General features: G+C 42.3%; 1 protein-coding gene across 21 annotated transcripts in view; it reads right to left on the bottom strand.

The window, feature by feature from the left end:
- Window positions 1–20764, bottom strand: part of PDE4DIP (phosphodiesterase 4D interacting protein) — a 176305-nt gene that overhangs the window by 125598 nt on the left and 29943 nt on the right. For all 21 annotated transcript variants that reach the window (XM_074318453.2, XM_019714221.3, XM_019714216.3 and 18 more), the window contains exons 2-3: window positions 13180–13235; window positions 9225–9376 (exon numbers count right to left, since the gene is read on the bottom strand). In XM_074318453.2, the coding sequence (XP_074174554.2) occupies window positions 9225–9376; window positions 13180–13235 (208 nt within the window). The remainder of the gene's footprint in view (window positions 1–9224; window positions 9377–13179; window positions 13236–20764) is intronic.

The raw sequence follows: 20764 nt of genomic DNA, 5'->3' as shown, positions 1-20764 counted from the left end.
ACCGATGCCAACAGAGAAGGATTACAACCCAGCTGTTGTATGTCATGCTCCATTAACATAAATAACCGTGGAGTCAGCCTTTTAAAAAAAAACCAGTTTCACATTTGCCTAATCATATTCAGACCCCCCAGAGAGCGCTTAGAATGGAAATGCTTGAAAACATATCCACCTCTTACCCATTCCCCCTCCTAAAAATAAAGTTCCACTCCACTAAACATGATTCGTCATTGTAACTCACACTTTCTTTTCAAATATAATAAAACTTCTGCAACTTAAACTCTACTAATTTGGTATCTGTGATAATTCATATCTTTCCATTTTGTGGTAATAAAAATAGGCTTAACGTGGTAAACAGAGGAACCGCAGTGTTTTAAGTAGCCGTTGACACTGTACTATACTCATCTACAAATAGGTAATAAATATTATCACTGTTCTTTAGCATCCAGTGGAATCAAACCCAGGAACCCAACGAGTCCTGGATTGAAAGACAAAGGTAGACAGGAAGGGATGGGGCAGGGAGAAGGCAGAGCATGGTATGTTTTCACAGATGTTATAGAAATACACACTGGAAACCTATATAATTTTACTAACCATTGTCACCCCAATAAATATAATTTAAAAAACTGTTTTATTTACCATGCATCTACGTGTCTGGGAGTCCCTAGGCTGTTTTGATAAAATCTGAGTTGCAGGAATATAAAAGTTTAATTCCTGGCTGTTTTGAATGAGTTGGACTTGTCTTACAAAATTAACTGGATATAATTACTGTCTTCACATGAGTGTTCACAGACGCATTATTCACGATAGCCAAAAGAGTAGAAGTATCCCAAATCTCCACCAACGGATGAATAGATATACAAGCTTTAGTATATCTACAAAATGGAATATTAGTCACCTATAGAAAGAAATGAAGTACTGATACACGCTGCACCTGGGATAAACCTTGAAAACACTACATGTACTAACATGAAGATGGCTTCATGCGGGTAACGGATAGGGGTTCAGACGATTCTCCCGCTGCCCCCCCCCCACCACAGATACACACCCACACCACCCCCAACTCTGGAACAACAAGGTGACGCAGTCACCATCTCATCAGAGCCCTATGAACTATATAAAACCAAACCAAAACAAATAACTCCCTGACCACCAAAAATAAGTGGCCCCGCCAGAAATAGTGCTGTCAGAGACAGTTAAAGGAGCTCCAGGACAGCAATGACAGTTGAGCGGCACTGATGCTGGCAGCTCCCAAGGACTCCCAGGCTCCAAAGGAGGTTCTCCATCAGTTTGGCTTGATCGACACCAGCAGGATTTGGTGCTATTGGCTCACAACTATTTCAACCCAGGAAGATTATTGGCTGAGCTTCTAAGAGTCAAGGGGAACATACCCAGGGATGGCCTCCCCACTTTTTCTAGATTTTCAATAACCTTTTCTCCATCCTTCTCTAGGAAAGAAGGCGATTTCAAATGCCCAACGAGGACTTTCGCTAGGCGTAAGAGCTAAGCGTTCACAGTATAACATGAACGACCCTGGCTGCAACAACAAGGCTTTGACCAGGAGTACGGAGGACACACTGCCAATTTGAACCTCAGTCAACACGCTAGAGCTCCAGCCATGACAAAAAGCGTCCTGTTTCTGAACTCACTAGGCTCTCTGCTGCCTCCAGGACTTTCCACGGGTATCAGTGTTCGCCTGGAATGTCATCACTGCTCTTCACCTCCCACTCAGCGCTGACTGAACTATCTCCAACTCACCCTAAGGACTTGGCTGAGCTAGTACCTACTCAAGGAAGCCTATCTGATCCGAAAGCCTGGGTTACGGCACCTCCAAGTACGTCTATTAGCATCATTGTTACCAGTATCTGTCTGACTGTCTCCCCAATTAGATTTAGCATTCCTTAAGAATGGGGAGCATCTCCTTAATTTTCTTCCAAAAAATGAAAATCACTTTACTTGCTTTGGTCTTTGCTACTGTTGTTTTAATGATTATGAAAGAACTACATGTGCCCGCTCCAGTTGTTCCCTTTCTCAATGGGTGGCATCACCTAGTAGCTGCCCGAGCAAGAAAGAGTGACATCATTCATTCATCCAAAACACAACAAAAAAAGAAAAGGCATGTCTACTATAACGAGGCACTAAGCTAATGACTATATCTAGTACTGAACGAGACAAACTCTGTCTCTGGGATCATGGAGCTGAGATTCTAACAGAAAAGAAAGATTTTGAATAAATAAATCATGTTATTAAGGGGAAAGTGTACAACTTTTCTGGGAGTGTACAACAGGTGACAACCTGGAATGGGAATGCAGAGATGAACTGGCAGTTGGTCATATTTGGGCTTCTTTCCCATCACTGGTCGTATATCCAATCAATCACATAGTCCTGTCACTTCTGCTTCTGAAATCTCTCTTTCGTCCGTCCGTGTCCGTAACTCCTATACTGTCTTACTACCAACCTTTGCCTACAGCCTCCTAACTGCTCTCTCTGCCTTTGACTTGACTCCTCCAATCCAGAGTCCACAACAGAAGCCAAGAGGACATTTCTAAAATGTCACCTCCATGTTTAAAAGCTTTCCAAGGCTCCCCATTGAGCTCCAATAAAATTTAAAAGCCTTCACATAACTTGCAAGGCTGCATATTGGCTTCGCTCTCTCCCTTTTCCTCCAGTCTCAACTCTTCTCCACATTTCCAGCACCCACACCCTGAGACATAGTAACTTATTATAGTTCTTTCTTTCATCTGAGTCTTGATTCGTGCTGTTTCCTCTGCAAGGAACATTCATCATTCTCCCACTCCCAGAGTCTATATTAGTGGCTATTTCTTACTCTTCCTTCTGGTCCCCAGTTAGATGTAGTTTCTCCTAGGAAACTCTCCCTGAATTCTCCCACCCCTTCGGACTGAGTTAGGTTGGGAGCTATAGTTAGGGAGCTGAGTTAGGTTACCCAGCAATAGATTGTGTAACACTCTTTACTTTTATCATAATGATTACATTCTGTTGTAATTGGCTGATCTGTAAACTCTACAAAGGCAAGACCCATGTTTGCCTACTCATTATTTATATTTGCAGTACTTAAGACATTAGGCTGTGTACATAGTAAACGCTTTAGAAACATCTGTTCCATAACTAGATAAATAAAATGAACATGTTATTAAAACTTCAGATATGACCGAAAGTTAATAAAGAAGGCAAAAATTATGGCTAATCCCATTACCCAGACATAATCACCATTAACATTTTCGTGTCTATCCTGCCAGACATTTCTATTTTTCTGCCTCTCAAAAATGTGGTCTTCTTTTATGAAATATTCAGTCAAATTGTTGTTGTTTTGCTGTTTAATCTTAAATCTGTTATTACGGATATCCTTCCAAGCCAGGGCAATGTTCTATGATGTTCTATTGTATGTATATACCATACTTGAAACAATCAACCCTCACTTTGATGGATCGTTAGATTATTTCTAATATTTTATTAGTACAAAAATACTGAAATAAACAGTCATCCTTGAACATACAGTTTTTTATACATTCGTACGTGATCATTGTGCATTTAACAGCTAGAATAGAGCCTAGCACACAGGATGTATCCATCTAATCCGGGGATGAGTGGACAAAGAAACAAATGAATAAGGGATCAGTTGGCCCTAGAGAGGCATAATAAAAGTGTGGCTAAAAGTTCAGTTCTGGAACCAGTACACTTCTGTTCAAATCCCAGCTCTAGCACTTTCTAGTAACCACTAGTCTTTTTTCAGGTTCAGTGTCCCTCTCTGAACAAATAAAAATAATGGTTATACCAACCTCAGAAGATTGCACACTATAAGCACTCAATAAATATTAATTGGTATCATTATTTTTGTTGCTATTTCAAAACTTTATTTTTAGAATGGAAATTATTGTTGGAATAAAATTCTTCAAGGTCCATAGGAAGAAAGATAGAACTTTTCTTCATACAGTGAAAAAGAGAAATATATATACATATATAATGTATATATATGAATATAAATTTCAAAAATGTTTTGCTAATGTTTAGGTTTTAAAGACATACATTTGTTTGGCAATTATTCTAGTCTTGTGATATCTCTGCCACTGTTGCTTTAGATGTTATTTAAATTAAATCTTGTGTACTTTAAATGTCATATGCCCCTAATCAGATCGTAAACTCTTTGAGAATGGTAACTTGTAATCTCTGTATCCTCCATAGCACTCAGAATCATTTCTTTTATTTATAGTTTTTAAAAGATGATTGAGTTGATACATAGCTTTGGCTGTACCACTTAGGAATGAAAACGTAGCTGAAGTTCTGTGGAATGACCGTGTGGAATGACTGAAAAGTCGTGTTTAAAAAGAAGAAAATTCTGTGCTTACAGTTGCTGAAAGTTTAGGATTCCCCCCCCCCACTTCCCTGCTCATCTACTAACTTCTTAAATGGCTCAAAACACTAGTGAAAACAAAGCCAGCAGGCTTGGGGCACTGTGGTTTTGGGGAGCATAAATGCTGTTTAAGAAAGAAAATGAAAACGTACTTCACTGACAGTATTCATTTTCCAAGGCTGTAATTACAGAAAAACACTCCAGAAGCACTGAAATTGCTGACCTAAGAGCAGCAGTGACACGATTTAGATTCACCTAAACTAGAACAGGAAATCCAGAGTATGACAACTCAGATCTCCATAAAGGTAGAAAAGTCCCTTTTAGAACTTGTCCCCCACCCCCACCCCACCCCCTCTCTCTGTCTCTCTCACACACACACACACACACACACACACACACTTCAAATCCAAGTGGAAGAATTTGCCAGATGGGTGGGGCCTCATCAGGCTGACTCACTGTGGCTGGATTCAGACTACCAGGGAAAGCTGGCTTCAGGCTATAATTAGGCAAGCACTGCAGTTGGTTATGCTGGCATTTTCATGTTGCAGACAACATTATTAGAAAATGTGTAAACAGGAGAGAGTGGTGGAGGCCCCCTCTAGACCTTATGGCCACAGACCCCCACCCCGCCATAGCTTTTCTATAGCATCTGCCGTTTTGAGTCTATGTATAAAACCACGCGCACACATTCCACCAATGCAGCCCCTTTCTCTGCATGGTCCTCTCATTTCTCTAAGAACCTTGGAAATCACTAGAGTTAGCTTGGGTCTGCCACTTTAAACCTGTATAGCTTTAGGCAAGTTATTTGAGCCTTGGTCTCTTTACTGGTCTAATGAGTGTAATAATATCTATCTCATAAGTTAGGAAAATGAACTGAAAAATAGCTGAAATAAAATATATTAAATATCTAGAAGAGTCCCTAGTGTATAATGAACACTCAATAAATATTTATTATTATTAGCTACTATTATGATCTTCTTAATAAGTCCTGTCAAGTATTTCAAAAGGTCTCTGCTTCTTTCTCTTATTTTCTGTGTATAATTTTGTCATCCCAATTGAGATGGAAAATGGTCTTCCTTTAAACTCATTGCTAAAAACAAATGTACGTCTCTTGACTTCCCAGTTTCCTATCCTAACCAATCAATGAGTACACCAATATCCTCCTTAGAACCATTCAACGGTGAATACATGCAGTGAATTCTGATTAGAGGCTGGGGGAACACAAATCCAGTCGAACTGACTGGAAGAAAATAGGCCAGGAAACTCCAAATCCAACAAGTTTGGTTTAGTTGATACACATTTACTGAGCACATACTATGTACTGGCATTGTGCTAGATTCTAGAGACTAGAAAAGGATGAGCAAGAGGTATTTTTGACCCTTGAAGAGCTTAGAGCCAGGGTATGTATTTTGAGATTGGAGAGTCAGGGAAGGTATCAAGAAAGAAAGAAAGAGAGAGAGAGAGAGAGAGAGAGAGAGAGAGAGAGAGAAAGAAAGGAAATGGCACCTGCACTGAAACTTGAAGGATGAGAAGGCTTTAACCAAGTAAAGAATAGGAGGGAAAAGGTATTCCAGGCAGAACAAAGACTGGGAAATATGACCCCGCTGTGAATTGCAAGCAGTCCAGAATTAATGCAATAAAAACCATGCGATGGAGAGTACTGGGAGATCAAAGGAGATTTCCAGTTTACGTAGAGAAGACAGAACTGCACTCTGTGGCCACCTAAGTAGGAGTTAATAGTCCAGTCCCATTACCACTAAGCTTTCTCTAGCGGAGCTCCCTGATCTAGAAAGTACTATTTTCCGTCACAAAATCGACAAGTATTTTCAGGCCCACATTATGAAACGTTGGGTTGGTTCCTTTGTTACTTGTTTGGCCTTTATTGCCTCATTTGTAAACTGGGGTCATAACCACGCTTTCTTCCCAGGGTTGTCATGAACATTAAATGAGATGATACTGCACATACTTGAAACAGTACCTGACACAAAGAAAGTATCAAGACATGCCAGCTAGTATTACCTGCTCTAGTCTCAGCCCAGATGTGCTGGGGGTGGGGTGGGTACTGTGATCCAGTGAGAAAACGTATAGGAAGTTTTTCTCAAGACCATTTCTACGTAAAAATCTTTCCAACCCAATTATCTGTCAGGATTTATGATTATGGTCCATAAACTCTATGACCCTGAAAAAGTCACGACTTCTGAGCCCTGGCAATGACCTTTCTGACAAAAAGTGTATGGTTGCCTCACTGGTTGCATCATTACTTGACGCATAGGGGAGAGATTTAAAATGATCTCAATTGGTCTTTTCTCTGTGTCCTAGCTCAGTCTCTGTCAGTGGTTCTCAGCGTGGAGAAGTAAGGACTCATCAGGATATGAGACCAGGATGCTAAGAGAAAAGACTTGGAACTCCACACTGGAAAGTCAGGTCACCTCTGTCTGTCACCCAGTTCAGCCCTTCATTTCTCCTCTCCCCACAGCCTCCGGCCATTCAGTCCCTCAGTGGAGGAGGCACGCCTCACATCAACTGTGTTTCCCCGAAAATAAGACCTAACCGGAAAATCATCCCTAGCATGATTTTTCAGGATGACATCCCCTGAATACAAGCCCTAATGCGTCTTTTGGAGCACAAATTAATATAAGACCCAGTCTTATTTTTGGGGAAACACGGTACGTTCCAAATCACCTCTCAACCGAAAGGAACATGCAGGCAGCCTGCCTTTCAGAGAGCACCCACTGAAGCAGAATCAAAAGGTGCAAAAAGAGGAAGGGGTTGGGGTGTTACCACCCCCGCTCCCACTATTATCACTACACAGCTGGTCAGAGGTTTAGTCGTCAATTAGCCACTTAATATTCCTGCAAACTCGCTGTCTTTAAAAAAAACACACAAACCAGTATCCATGACAACTATGGGCACTAACAAAACCAAAGCAATAACAGGCTGTTTAATTCTCAGGCACACGTGACATGGAGCATCTTCTGGGTCCACAGGAAAATCTGGTAGGATATGCATTAGGTCCTAGCGAAATATTTCTATTCACAAACTGCGGGAAGACAGGGGAAACCCATGTCAACGCTGCTTTATTACCCCTTTTTTGAAAATGGAATTTCATTATTTTATGTCAAAAACTATCAATTCAATAATGAAAGAACCCCACATATCTCAGGGCATGTTTACACCGTACTCCTGTGTGGCCCCACCCCTGGGTGACCCCCAGGGGGCACCAGAGAGCTGTTTCCTTTTTTAGCACGGGGGTGGGGGGTGGGGGGCGGCGGTATGAAATCTTGGGTGCTCTTTCCAGGCCATATAAATGCCAGGAGATGGGTTCTATCATATAGGCTTCCTGGGATCAGTCCAGATCACAGGGACCTGGGGACCTGGATTACAGTATCGGTCATTTGGCTCTTGGCCAAGTCTAAGGATAAGGGAATGGTGTTGAGTGCAGCGGTTCCTTGGTTCCTGAGTCCCAGGTATTCATCCTCCTACGGGAAACACAGCATCATATAAAGGTTTCAGATTCAGTGCACGCGCTGCAGCCTGGAGGATGGCACTCCACCCTCACAGAACACTGCCTCTAAGCTGACATTTCAACTGCACCTTCCGCAGGCCATTCCAATACCCGGCCTGCCCGGCTGCTCCTGCGTGGTGCAGTGTGCAATATGACCAGGGTATGCCACGGCCATGGGCACGCTCCCGAGCCTCCTTAGCTGGGAAGTGGATTCCCTGATGGTATGCTGAGTTGCGTGGGATTCCATGCTCGTGGAACGGGTACTCGCTAAGGCCCCACACAGTGGTGCTACCTGAAGCTCTGTGGGCAGGAAAGTCATCCCCTGAATAGCTGTCTAATCTTGTGAGAAGGAGGCATTGACTGTTCTTGAAAGCACCCAGTGTAGTCAACTTGCTACCCAGGAGCTGGTGGATTTCCTTGATGAACAGTGCCCTGTCGACAGAGCAATGGCCTTTGGCTGACGGGAGGGACATCTAAAGGGGCAGCAGCATTAAGGGTCTTGGTTGGGCCCAGGCTTCACCTCCAGCTCTGCATATGTGTGTCTATTGCATTCGTTGCCACAGGGGGCTAACGTCTGAGTTATTTTGACTAGTTGACTGTTTAGCATCTCTTCTGTAATGGATACTTTCTGGTGAGCATTAATATCTAACGCAAACGTTTCCACACTTTGCGCGCACACCTGTATTTCCACCTGTGGTACCACACAGTACGTACTCTTCGTGTCTGGCTTCTTTTGCCTGTGACAGTCCAATCCATGTCGTTGTATGAACCAGTAGCTCTTTCCTCTTATTGCTAAGTAGTTTTCAACTATATGAATACACAAAAGGATATCCCTTCTCCCCTTGGTAGACATCTGGGTTTTTTCTAATTTTTGACTATTACAAATAAAGCTGTGAAGGACATCCCCCCAAAAAAAACAACAAAAGAGTTGAATCAGTTTTGAGCAATGATGACAGATTCTTGTTGAGAAGCAAATGGTTGTGGCTGAGGCCCCTCCTGCTGCCGACAGTATCCAGACAGGTAGAGTGGTCCAAGCCAGCCAACTGGACTAGGTCCCCTGGGCTCACTGCTGTCCAGCTATAGAGTCTCAGGGTGCCATTTAAACTTCCTGAATTGATCTGAGAAGTAAACCAGGGGTGGAAATGGTCAGGCAGAATCTCTGCCCACAAACCACAGCACTCAGCACACAGCTTGTACTACAGATGCTTCTGGGGACATACGCTCTTAAAAGAGAGCATTCTGATAAGAATGCCCACAATCCAGACTAAGCCATCAGTCGTATTTTCCCGAGACCTCACTATCCCATGGTACTCCTTCTACTTGGGAAAACAATTATCCACCCATGGGACTTACCTTCTCAAAGTCTCGAAGAGCCTGGGTGTGCACCTGAGGGGGCTTTTCAAATGCTCTCAGGTAATGTGTCTGCCCAAAGGGGACCTTCTCGCCACTTCTCCAGGTCTGTGACTGTGCTGGAGGGCCTCGGTCTTTAGTGTCACTAAGAAATGCTGCCGGGGAAATAGAACAACAAACACGTTTATATAATGGTGGCGTTATGATCATTCTCACCTACATAAGCCAACAGAATTTGGTTTTTGCAAAACACCAACCAATTCTAGGCCACATAGAAACAGTTCCTATACAGTAGCCTATGGTAAATCATACTAACAGTGGTCTCCGGTGAAACACACTCGTTTACGTCCATGCCCCGTTGTGATTTGATGTTCCTGCTTCTCCATCAAGAAGTGTTTATTTCTCCACCCCTTGAATTTCGATTGGCCTAGTGACTTGCTCTGAACATGAGACTAGGAGGAAAATGCCACTGTATGAGATCCAGAGACCAGGCCTCGAGAAGCTTTGCGTTTCTGTTCTGGCCTTCTTAGAATCCCAAGACCACCATGCTGTGAAGTAGCCCAAGCCACCCTTCTGGAGGAAGAAAGGCCACATATAGGAGGAGTGGAGATGTCCCAGCTGACAGCCAGTAACCAACTGCCAGACACTTAGGTGAGGCCATCTTGGACGCTTGGCCCCTGCAAGCTGTCAGAAGATTGTAGCTTTCTGAGTAATCCCAACTGACACCAGCAGAAGAAATGCCCAGTTTGCCAACACACAGGATTGTGAGAAATAATATATCATTGTTTTAAGCCCCAGGTGGGCAAATTTTTTCTTAAAGGGCCAGACATAAATATTGTAGGCTCGCGGCCTGTACCATCTCTGTCACAACTACTCAGCTCTGCCCTTGTCACTCAAAGCAGGCACAGACAGTATGCAAATGAATGGACATGAGTATGTTGCCATAAAACTTTATTACAAAAATTGGCTGACCCCTGTTTTAAGCCACTAAGTTTTAGGGTGGCTCAGCACAGGACCAAAGATAACTGAAATATTCTTTTTTTTTTTTTTTTACGTCAAACTATTAGATAAGAAGTATTTATAAATCTCTCTGTAGAGAATCTTTCATGTTATCATTTAGGAATAATAACAGTTATAACAACCAGCATCTTTAACTGGCATTGCAGGTTACAAAATAGTTTCACATGAATTATTTCATTTATAAAATTACTGCAACCAATGAATGAGATTGGTGTGATTATGAAATCCATTTTATAGATGAGTAAATGAAGGTTCAGAGAGTTTGCTTGACCAAGATTCCATTTCTAAGCCCTGGAAGAACCACGTTCTCCTCACTCAACCTTCCTAATGGTAAGCTAACACTGTGTTACTTTAACACTGAAGGGGGATGCAATAGGCCTAAGAGTTATGAAAAAACAGGCAAAGAAGCAGAGATGTCATCAAAGGAAGCCTTGCCCTGGGAAAAGCCAATGAAAGCCAAACTGCTACAAACCCTATGCCTGCCTTTGAGGAAAACCACTGAAAGAACAAGAAATTCAGGGCTTCCCGCAAGCATAGTACCCAGAGGATCTCAGATTGAGGTGAGCTGGGGTTTGCAGACTCGAGTAGGAGACACAGAAAAATACATCTTTTCCTGGCTGACAGGAGGAAGCAATGAGCCTTTATTACTGGGTAATTTTTTTTTTTAAGTCAGAAAAAATGATAGCCATCACAATACACCGAGCACAACAGACAGAGTCAGTGCAAATGAGAGCAAACTGGGCCCTGGGCATGCTTCACTGAGAAGTTAATTAGGCAGAGGAGATCCTAAGGAGCTAAGAGGCAAAATGTCATTACATGCTTTTTGTTATCCCCTTTCCTTTCCTTTTTTTCCTTTTTAAAATTTCCTTCCTCCCTCCCTTCTTCCATCCTTTCGTCCCTCCCTCCCTCCCTCCCTCCCTCCCTCCCTCCCTCCCTCCCTCCCTTCCTTCCTGGTATATTCTGGTCTCCTTTGCCAAAAATCAATCAACCGTATATGCATGAGCACCAAATGAAACAGCAACAAAAGCAAAAATAAATAAGTGGGACTACATCAAACTAAAAGGCTTCTGCTCAGCACAGAAAACTGTCAACAGAACAGAAAGGCAACCTAGAGGATGGGAGAAAATATCCCTCCCTCCCTCCCTCCCTCCCTCCCTCCCTCCCTCCCTCCCTTTTTCTTTTCCTTTCTGCAAACTTGCCAGAAGGAGCACAAGAAAAAGTCCCCAGATAACTTCAATCAACTTGTCAGAATTTTTCAAATGCTCAGAAGAGGGCATTTTCTGCTTAAAGAAAAAAGGAACAAGGAGGAAAAGAAAAAAGAGGACAAAAAGGACCAGGAAGAGATGACGGTGAAGAGAAAGATGAAGATGAAGAAGAAAATAATGATAAATAGTGTGGTTCCAGAGCAGTGTTTTCTTCTCTAAAAGTATTGTATTAAACTCCCCATGATACCACTGGTTTTAAAGGGAAAAAAATGAAATGTAAGGCCATATGATTTGATTTTAAACTGGGCACTGTACAGTGTCTTTTCATTTTTGTAAAATTAGCATGTTTTTGGATGGTATGTTTAGATAGTATGTTTTTAGATAGTAAGGTATTTTCAATATCTAGGAGTTTAAATTAGTATAGAAATTTAAAGCTGATTTTATTGGTGCACAGCACATATTATAGATGGAGGTAGTATTTTTTCTATTGTCTTCGACTCAGTTTGTACAAAATAATTGTTATGCTGTTAGTTGTATACCAGTCTGTGATTACAGGTTAATAGTAATAATAGTAATAATAACATTGCACCTCTTTTGTTAATATTCTGATTATTTCTAAGGAAAACGTAAATATTTCAATGAAAGGAAATTAGAAAAAAATTATTTCTTCCAGATTGAGGTGAAATTAAATAGGCTATTAAAAGGAAGAAAATTTGATAAAACGGAACAACAATACATTACAGTTTGGTTAGTGGGATGAAAAGAGCTTTTGAAGCTTGGATATAAATCCTGACCACTCGCTAATTGTGGGAATTCAGGCAAGTCTCTTAATTTTGCTGAGCTTTGTTGTCTCCCTAAAAGTGGACATAATAATACTTAACTCACGGAGCTTTCCTATAGATTAAGTGAAATAGTAAATAAAAATACCCATCCTACTATCTTGCCTGTACCGGACATTTTTTTCTATCCCACTTCCATTTTGGCCCCAGTCCTTCCATTTTTACCTCATAATGGAGGCTCTTGGTGCTAAAATGAGGATGGTAGATCCCTGGAACTTGTAGATTTAACATACACAGTTACGATCTGAAGTCCTTAACAAATTCAAATTATAAACTTTTTTCCAGACTGTGAATATGAACCATCTGTGTGCTTCAAGGCAAATCACTTAGCGACATAAGTAAAACCCTTAAGTGATTCAACGTTTTTGTTAAAAATCATCCCCAGAAGAGAGCTATCTTCACTTTGGTTTTGTAGTTTAGGTAGATCCTCGCTAATGTGAGGGCAGTAATGGTGGGATATTATTATGAATGCCCTAATAATAGTAATTATCTTTACCAGATGCTTATTCCTTCATGAGCTCTGTACTGAGAGCTCTTCTCACTGAAGTTCACTTGTGAGTTTGACACTATCATAACACCTATTTTCGTGGTGTATGACAGCAGAGATTTCATTTTAGTGGCAGAATCTACTTTAACCATTTTACAAGTGACCTTCATTTTGCAAGTACAGAATTGTTAAACGTACGAAGAGTTCACATCAGTATTTCAGTTCTAATTCACCGCACTGCGCAAGGAAAGTGGAGAATTCTAAGCTACAACGGTATGTGCATATCTGGAAATTCACAAAAAGTCTGAGGACATTGCAATGATGAATTTAAAAGATTCATGACTCAGGGGATTTATGATCAGCAGGAAAACAAGAATAAAGCAAGGCAAGACCCACGGCCTCCTTACCTGCTGCGTGACTTGTCCTGGGTACCATCTCCCCATCATCTTCTGCAAAATAATCTCTGTGGAGAGAAACACATAGTTAATGAGATAACTACCCTGCATGGTCCCCAGTCCCTGGGGTGTCAAGATACCTAGATTCTGTTTTCATTTTTTCTCCACAAGAATTCATTCAGCTCTTATTCTGTGTCAGTATCAGTGTTAAGTGCTGGAAATCCAGACAACCCCGCCCAGGAAGTGTTCCCATCCTCATAAGTCCACCTAGAGATAGCCATTGAGTAAACATTTCCAAAGGTATTGAATTACCATATGGTGAATGCTATGCAGGAAAATGCAGACTCACTTAATTCCTAGAGAGACTCAGAGAAACTCAGAGAAAGTGTACTTTCAGCTGAGATGAAGAGAATGTCAACCAGATGAAAAACAGAAACAGGAGAGTACGCCATCACAAGGAAACAGCGAAGACCCTGAGTTGAGAAGGAACTTGGCCTGTAAGAGGCACAGAAAAAGTCAATATCGCCCCCTGACCACACACTGCCTTGTGGGATGGGGTACGGATATTGAGTTTTATGTAAAGGGTGATGGGAAACCACTGATGGATTTCACATGATGGAATGAAGGGTAAATGACCAGATGCAGATTTTAGATCGATCATTCTAACAGCTCTGAGACAGACTGCATGGGGGGAACAGAAGTGGATTGGGAAAGCAAGAAGTCGTGGTGGTTTTAAATAAAGGAAAAGACGGGAGATGGAGAGAAGGAAATGATTTCAAGATATGTTCAGGAAGTAGAACTGACATGGAAAACAGATCAAGTCTCTTAATGGAAATGTTAAAAACACCACAATTCAGTAGCAAGAATCGTGTGTGTGTATCCAGCGTAGTGAAGACCACCATTTCTAGCACATCAGGGGGACATAAAACTCTCAAAATGTACTAACAAATATCTGTCGAGCACCTACTATGTTTTAAAGGCACCTTCTTTTTGGGGCTTTTTTTTTAGGCTTTATTGGGGAAGGGGAACAGGACTTTATTGGGGAACAGTGTGTACTTCTGGGACTTTTCCAAGTCAAGTTGTTGTCCTTTCAATCTTAGTTGTGGAGGGCACAGCTCAGCTCCAAGTCCAGTTGGCGTTGTTAGTTGCAGGGGGCGCCACCATCCCTTGCGGGAGTCAAGGAGTCCAACCGGAGTCCAACCGGAGTCCAACCGGAGTCCAACCGGCAACCTTGTGGTTGAGAGTCCGCTCTCCAACCGACTGAGCCATCTGGCCACCTGGTAGCTGAGTGGCAGCTCATTGACTTCATTCTAGTTGCGGAGGACACAGCTTGCTGGCTCATGTGGGAATTGAACCGGCAGCCCCGTTGCCCAGAGCTCACGCTCTAACCAGCTGAACCACCCATCCAACCCTAAAGGCATTGTTTTAAGCTCTGCGAATGTAGCAGCAAACAAAACTGACAAAAATGCCTGCACCCGTGGAACTTACAGTAAGGGAAAACAAATCAGTAAAAGGGATAGTCACAACTGGGGACAAGTACTATAAAAAAAACCCAAGTGGGAACGGGGATAGGGAGGGCTGGGGGTATGGGGAGGAGGAGGGGACGGCAATTTTCAACAGGCAAGGTTTCTCTGTAAAGTACTAAGCATAGCCAGGGTGGTATGTGGGGGGAAATCTAAGCAGAGGATGTCAAGTGCAAAGGCTCTTAGGAAGGCACATGCCAGAGCATTTGGGGAACCACAGGGAGGTCAGCGTGGCTGGGCAGAGTGAGCGCAGGTAAGTGGTAGGAAGCGAGGTCGGGGGAGTAATGGGGAAGCTGGGCAGGAGGGCAGATTGTATTAAACCTTTTGGGACATTGAGAGGCATTTAGCCACTGGGGTCTTGTGAGTCCAAAAGAGAGATGGACTGAGTGACAAATGTTGTCAAAGGGCTGGCATTGTTTTGACAACAGACTAGCTGTGTGGGGAAGGAGAAACAGAGAAGTGATTGCCATGATCCTACAATGAAAAGCTTTCAACATTTAGCTTATTCCTTAAACCCTGGGTACTCCCAGTTAGTTGTTCCAAAAATAATTCTGTAGACAGAGATTTAGAGAGTTTCTCTTTTTAAAAGCCAGCAGACATTCACAGGGAGGCAGAGGAGAGCCTGGCATTTGATTAGAAACTGTTGGTGTTCTTTCTTCTCTGTCTCAGGGCTGGATCTTGGCATAAATCTTCACTTGGTTAAGTTCCAGAGAGACATGAAAGGACCAGACAGGGCATATTGGTCTACACACACCACCTGGCAATTCTTCATTATTCAAAAGCAGATCGCCAGCTAGTGGTTCTTCCAGGCCCTCTGCCTCTTTCTCTTTCCATTTCTCATTAAACACGTTCGCTGACATTGAACAATGGAAGAGATGAAATGAATATACTACTTATGGATTCCCCTCTGTTGAGATAGAGCAGGGGAAGGATGTGGAAAGTATCAGCCAGAATGATATCCTAAAAAATTTGTGGGAAAAAACACTTCTACGGAGCTGCTGCTATTCACACATTGGATGGACTCTGTTACATTCAGCCCTAGGTAACTGCACCTGCCATGAGGAGCAGGGTCATCCTCAGGCCAAATTCAACTCATCCGACATGTTTTATTTGGTCAACACAAAGTTGACCCATTTCTAACTTCTCTTGGGAAATGAATGGGTCTAGCAATGCTCGGCCTGCCTTCACACACCAGGAGATAACCTTCTGTCTCTAAACCGAACAGGTATGTGTTTTCCAGTTTGGGACTGTCCTTGTCACGCCGGGTCCTCGTCCCAGCTCATGCACTCATTTATGATACTTGCTTGACTCCTTATAAGTCTCAGAGGCTCTTATCCCTGGTGTAGACAGTTTCATTTCCGCCTTAAGACACAGTCTCGAGTCATCTATTGGCTTCAATACATGATTCATTCATTTGTGACTATAAGCTGCTAACTGGCTTGTAAGTCACTCTTACCTCTCTAGGCTTCAGTTTCCACAAATATTTGTAGAAGTGCATGGATTTCTAAGGCTTCTTGCAGTAATTAATGCAATTCTATTCTAATAGATGCTTCACTATAAAAACCCATTTTAATACTTTCCAAGAATCCGAGGAACTGGCCAGACATGATCTCATTCAATCCTCCTGGCTCCAAAGATTCCCCCTTCTAGATCAGGAGCAAGTTACAACCAGGCCACGAGTATTGGTCCCAGGAGACACCCCACTTTCTCCGCCCTGCCCACAGCCACCCTGAGCTAGCTGCCTGCCTGGGATGAATCAATCACTGGAAGGATAGAGAGGTCACTTTGGATGGGTACTGAGTTAATGGGCTTGTTGTAGTCTCAGGAGATTTTTTAAAAAATCACTTTAACTCTATTAACAGCTCAAGTTCCCTCTGATTGCCAGAGAGTGGGGCTCACTCAGCTGTTCCAAAAGGTTGGTGAGGAATTTGATGCTCCCCCAGGGAAGGGGCTCTTTGGGAAGAAACACAGGGTAGATGACTAGGGGACTGCAATTTGTGACATCTGATAAACCAAAGTACAAAGAGAATTGGAGTATGCTAGAGACAGACTCCAAGCTTGCCCTCCACCCCACACACAATCATATACACAAAGCAGTAATATATGTTGGTAAATTCTTCCGTATTACCCAAGTCTGGAAAAAAAACTTGTATATCCTTTGTCCTAGTTTCTCAAATTCAAGTGCTTCTAGATTTCTTTTTTTAAACACGAGTCCATGAATGACTCATGCTCAGCTAGTAAGTGGTCACTGGGGCACTTACAGCGCCCCTGCATAGATGTACATATGAGCGTATATAATATTTCCCACAAGGTGCTTTTACCTTAAATGTTGTTTTCCTGTATAAATTAACTATACTTTCCCTCAAACAGACTTATCCTATTTTTTTAAATTGTTTTTTATTAGTTTCATGTGCACAAAACACTGTAATTGTTACACATTTATCATGTATACCCCTCACAAAGTGATAACCCCCCCAATCCACTACCCCTCTGACATCGCACACAGCCATTACATTTCTACTGTCTCTATTCCTTATGCTGTACTCTGCTTCTCGTGACTATATATAATTATAGTTGACATTCATTGTTATTCAGCTTCAGTTTCAGGTGTACAGTGCAGTGATCAGGCATCTACATCATCCCTGAAGTGGTCTCCCTAATAAGACAAGCATCCATTGGATACCCTACAAAATCTTTACAACGTTATTGATTATATTCCCCAAATTGACTTTCGAATCCCCGTGAGCCCTATGCTTTTCTCCCTACCTCTTCCATCGTTCAATATGGATTCCAATTCCACTCAAATTACTTTTATTTCGTTTTACCAAGACACACTGCTGCTTAATTTGAAGAACCCAACATCTTCCAGGCACGACCCACCCACCTAGTTTCTGCGTGGTCTATTACCCACATTTTCTTGACGTGCTCACCAGTAGCCATGAAGGTAGCCACTGAAGATTCCAACAATCCATCAACATTCCGTATTCCACCTGCCTAGCTTTTCCTACTGTTTTCCAGGGTTAGGTTGAGAACGCTCAGCAAAGAACGGCTCCTCTCAAAGTCATCTGCTGCGCGCTGATACTCTGATACTGTCAAACTGTGCTGTGATCATTTCTCCCAATAAGTTTTCTCAGGATGGTAGCTTCACTTATGTCAGGAATAACCATGGCACTCGATTTTGCTCTGCTCAAAAATGGCCACAATGTAGCTCCTTTCCCAGAGGTGAGCAGCTTGCTGTCCCCACTAGTCTAGTCTCTCATAACATTGTGGGGAGGGGTAGAAACTCCGGTCTTTCTTCCTCAGCAAAGGGTGACACCACGAGGGAGCCTGCAGAGAGATAGTTTCTGTAAGGCAGCCATAGGCCCTCTTTTACAAACTGCGTATTTGGTGTTATGGCCTTGTTTTGGCCTGTTGGATTTGTGGACTAAGAAGAGCCGTGGGTCTTGTGAATGGACCATATTATTCACGAGCACTGGCAAGATGGCAGTCATACACCTTCACCACGACAAAGCAGGCTGTGCCTCAAGCCTATGAACAGTACGAGACATCCGAGGACCAAGGTCACTCCCAAACTATTTCTAAGGTGCTGCTGTCTGTCTAGGCCCCATTACCTTTTCCTTCTCAATCGCACTTATTTAGACCATTAACCTATGGCTATTTCTTCCTAGGAGAGTGTCCAAACTCCCAAAGGGGTGTTATTTTTTTCAGGTCCCTCCCCAGAGAAATCACATGCACTTAGTTTGTTGGAGGACCACACAGTCTGACCCCCCGCCCCCCCCCCGCCCCACGCTTGCTTAACATCTCTAAACCTGGGGGATAAAGACCATCTCCCAGAGGCATTTTCTATCGAAATTCTGTTTATATGGTTTTCTTATTATAAACAAAAATTCAGAAGGAGGAAAAACAATCTGCTATAGTAGAACTTAAACCTAAAACACTGGGCCTCTGATTGCTGTTTTTAGGGTTTTTCATTCCATTTCATAAACATTTTTGAGAAGTTGCGTATATGGCAAGCACTGGAAATAAAAAGGTGAAAACAAAATATACCCGGTCATCAAGGTGTTCAGAATCTACTGGTGGGGAGGCAGAAAGGATTCAAAGAGATAAGTATTAGAACAATAAGATTTAAAACAGAGATTTAGAACAATGAGATTTAAAACAGAGATTTCAGAACATAAATGAAATAGCAATTAATTTTGTCCTGATTGGGGATAGGGGTGTGTAGGAAACCTACAGAAAACAGACAACATTGACTCTGGGCCTTGAAGGATGGGTGTGAATAAGTAAGAAAACATGACAAAGGCCCCAAAACAGGAGAAGGAGGGTGTGTTCAGCGCTTTCATTTCGTCCCCTCCCACCTGAGTGAGCAGAGACTGCTCAACACGACCCCTTCCAACATCCTTTTTACCTGTCACTCCCCCCAGGCCTCCTCCCCCAAACTCTAACCCTCAGGAAGGTGTATTAAGGGAAGTCAAGGGAGAAACTATGCCTTCATTTGCCCTTCCCACCTCAAACACTATAGCTTTATCTAACTATTTAGCCCAAAGATGATTTAAAATAAGGGTAGCAAGAAAAGATCAGGACTAATTTGCGCTATACTGAAAATGCCTACAGATACAGACCAGCAGAGAATCTGGAGAAGTAAAAAGGCTGGGTATTTAGAATGGTAGAAAACAGAAGTGATTATCTTCCCTTTTTTTTTTTTTTTTCAACTAAAAGATTGAGTCTTATTTTTAAAAAATTAGGGGATATATTTTGATATGATTTACATTGCTCTTCTAATGAATGCCCTCAATAAACGATGAAATATATAAGGGATTAGGTTCAGAGTGGCCTTCTCAAACAGCGGGGGAATATGTGGACTGACAGAAAGATTGCTGAGTTTTGCTGTTTATGGGGGTCCCCCAGGATTAGGCACTGAACCAAACACACATTCTAACTCCCATGTTCTTAAAGCTCATTTAACATGCATTCCTAGACTCTAGTTCCAATGAAAGAAATCTTTCTAATGGTCAAAGATCTATTTTTCATACTTTTAATTTATATCCACACTCAACCCTTGCAGATCTAAAAAGGCCTGATGAAGGAGAACTGCGGCCCACTTTCTTTAACATGTGGAGTTCCGGCTCTGAGAATTTTTAAAGGGTCGGGTTTCACAGAAAGTGCCAACTTAGAAACAATCTCTGGACCTGTGCATAATTTTCCAGCTCAACATGTTTTCTTACACTTGAATTTTCCTCAACGCTAATCTTGCTTTAAATGACCATCGTCATTATTTGGACAACCATCACCACCCATGACCAACGCTGCCACCACAATTCATTGAGGGCCCAATACTTTCCAGGCATTATCTCATTCAATCGTATAAAATAGGTACTGTAACCCCAATTTTATAGATGAGGAAACAAGAGGTCTATAAGAATCAAGTTAATTTGCCAGAGATCGTACAGCTCATTGGCTAGTTCATTGCAGAAACTTGAAAACTGTATCTGTCTGACTCCAAACCTTTACTCTGTCCTCTACACCCCACTTGCACCAACATATTTACTGGGTAAATGAGCCTCCTTTGTACCTGCCTTGACTCCAGGGAAATGAACCCTGAGAAAGTGAGGCGAAAGGAAGGGTGGGCAGTGCTGCTATGGGAAGGAGATGGGATTTAGAATCAAATCCTGATACATATTTGTTTCTTGGGACACCAACTCATCCCTAGTGGACACGGCTCACACTCGAGTATGTGAATACTGGTATAATAGATGCCATGTGACAAATGATTAAAATCCTGAAAGGGAAGTGGCAAGTATGACTTTTTATATAGCGCCTACCCTGAAAAGTGAGCCATCCATTATTTTATACTTCCCTATCTCTACTCAAATTTCTCCAAATATTCACACATTCTCTGAACCCCTTCTGTGATAACAGTTGGTATTGTCCCCAACAGACAAAGGGAATAAACTCCCAGACAGGAGAGGTGATGGAAATAGACACAATGAAAATGGGAAAGGTCATTGGTGAATAAGCTCCAAGACTTCTCCACAGATCTTTGTTTCTCTTGCCAAGAGAGATACTGAGTACAT

The sequence above is a fragment of the Rhinolophus sinicus genome, chromosome 7 (assembly GCF_057876585.1).
Source record: "Rhinolophus sinicus isolate RSI-liver-muscle chromosome 7, RSI-T2T, whole genome shotgun sequence".
In the NCBI taxonomy this organism is placed as follows: domain Eukaryota; kingdom Metazoa; phylum Chordata; class Mammalia; order Chiroptera; family Rhinolophidae; genus Rhinolophus; species Rhinolophus sinicus.
Note: the sequence above shows the minus strand (reverse complement) of the source record. Positions and strands in the feature narration are given on the sequence as shown.